General features: G+C 38.9%; 1 protein-coding gene across 2 annotated transcripts in view; it reads left to right on the top strand.

Moving 5' to 3' along the window:
* LOC107705849 (lamin-B1-like) overlaps positions 1-1,868 on the top strand; it is a 37,080-nt gene that overhangs the window by 8,804 nt on the left and 26,408 nt on the right. For both annotated transcript variants that reach the window (XM_016509355.1, XM_016509356.1), the window contains one exon: positions 1,051-1,176. In XM_016509355.1, the coding sequence (XP_016364841.1) occupies positions 1,051-1,176 (126 nt within the window). The remainder of the gene's footprint in view (positions 1-1,050; positions 1,177-1,868) is intronic.

The following is a 1,868-nucleotide window of genomic DNA, read 5'->3' as shown; positions in this document are numbered from 1 at the left end:
AAATATCTTCATGAACATGATCTTTACTTAATATCCTAATGATTTTTGGCATAATAGAAAAATCTATAATTTTGATCCATACAATGTATTGTTGGCTATTGCTACAAATATACCCCAGCGACTTAACACTGCTTTTGTGCTGCAGAGTCACATATAAACTATGAGATGCACTGATAACAATTTGTTTGTTTTTTGTAAGTTTGACCTGCCGATACCGATTTTCTTTCTAAGCACTATAATTGACAGCATGTACAAACAATAATCTAAAAAAAAATAAAAAATTACATAAAAGAAATTAAACATTACAGTTCCCCTAATGTGGACTAAGTTACAAATGTTCTCTCACTTAAACATAATAAAGTGCTCTGTGACTGGAAAGAGGCAGAAATGAGTTGCTGTATGTAACAAAACAGATGTCATTTTCCCACTGTTTATAAATGTTTTCCCTAACCTTATTAAATGTCATCTTTCACATCAAATTCTTACGATGCTTCAATTAATTCAGTTAGAATAATAAGAAACTGAGTTGTTACCATCACTCGCCGTTTACACAATGCAATAAAAACACAATCGGTCTCGAGCAAAAAGTTTTGGTGGCCAAGTTTCAGTGCTTCCCAAGTTATGTTTGTTGATGTTTTAATCAGGCTTCTAGTCCGGTCGGGCGAGTAAAATTCTCTCGCCCAACCGAACAAGTTTACATGCGGATGTGAGCATAAGTGTGACGTCAAAACATGTGGAAGATCGCCTGATTCCAGTCCCTGGCCGGTCGATCGGTGCACCTCTATAAAAATCATGCAGCTTCGCTATATAGTATGTCACTTTATGCAAATCTCACCTCCTAATGGAAAAGTTAACTTGTCGCTGCTGTGAACTAACCTCAGCACAAAATAAAAGTCTTCGGGTCATCTGGCCTTATTAGATGTGAACACAGTGACTTCAGGAGGTCCATTGTTTCATGACTTCTCCAGCATCCAGTGTCAGAATGATGTGTTTGTGTGCGAGTCGGTCTGATGGAGTGTGTGTGTGTGTGTGTGTGTGTTTGTCCTTCAGCTGGAGGGAGGACGGAGCTCGGCTAAGAAGCAGCTGTCAGATGAGACTCTGCTGCGTGTGGATCTGGAGAACCGCTGCCAGAGCCTCATGGAGGAGCTGGACTTCAGGAAGAACATGTTTGAGGAGGTCAGTCCCATTCAGCTGTATCAAACCAAACTAATGCCTGAAAGACTGAGAGACGTCTCATCTGCCCTTAGTAGTGAGCATGTGGTTTGAAAGACCGAGCACACTGATTATCTCAATGCATACAACACACAGGAAGACCAAAATGAACACCGGAACATTTAAGAAACTAAATGATTTGATTTATCCCACTGACTAGGTCTGAATGATTCATCGGAATCGAACCAAAATCACGATTTGGCTTGATGCGATTATTAAATCTCAAAGGCTGTGATTTTTAATGAAATATCTGCACAGCGTCAGTAGTAAATGCTGCCCATCTCTGCGAGCGCTGTGAGTTTGAGTCGCTTAAAACGTGCGTATTCGAGTGTTTGTCTTTGTTTTATCATTCAAAACGTTTCTTTTTATTGTCACCGCAATAGCTAGATGCGTTTGTCCATATTAGGGATTTCCTGGAGCGTCATGAGTTCCTTTAAATCTGTGATGCATATGTTTATTGTCTGCGCGAGGGCGCCCTCTGGTGTCCAGTATGAATGAAACGGACATTACAGTACATCTGTTTATAGTGCTAAATAATGGCCAATCCATAAAAATAATACTTCTCTCAAAATAAATTTTTGTATGATAATCCATGTTTTTCTACAATGTACAGAAGTGTACTGGAGTTTTTTTTTTTTTTTTTTTCAAAAAAAACA

The sequence above is a fragment of the Sinocyclocheilus rhinocerous genome, unplaced genomic scaffold (genome assembly GCF_001515625.1).
Source record: "Sinocyclocheilus rhinocerous isolate Xijiao unplaced genomic scaffold, SAMN03320098_v1.1 scaffold924, whole genome shotgun sequence".
In the NCBI taxonomy this organism is placed as follows: Eukaryota; Metazoa; Chordata; class Actinopteri; order Cypriniformes; family Cyprinidae; genus Sinocyclocheilus; species Sinocyclocheilus rhinocerous.
The sequence above is the reverse complement of the archived record's forward strand: the minus strand, read 5'-3'. Positions and strand labels throughout refer to the sequence as shown.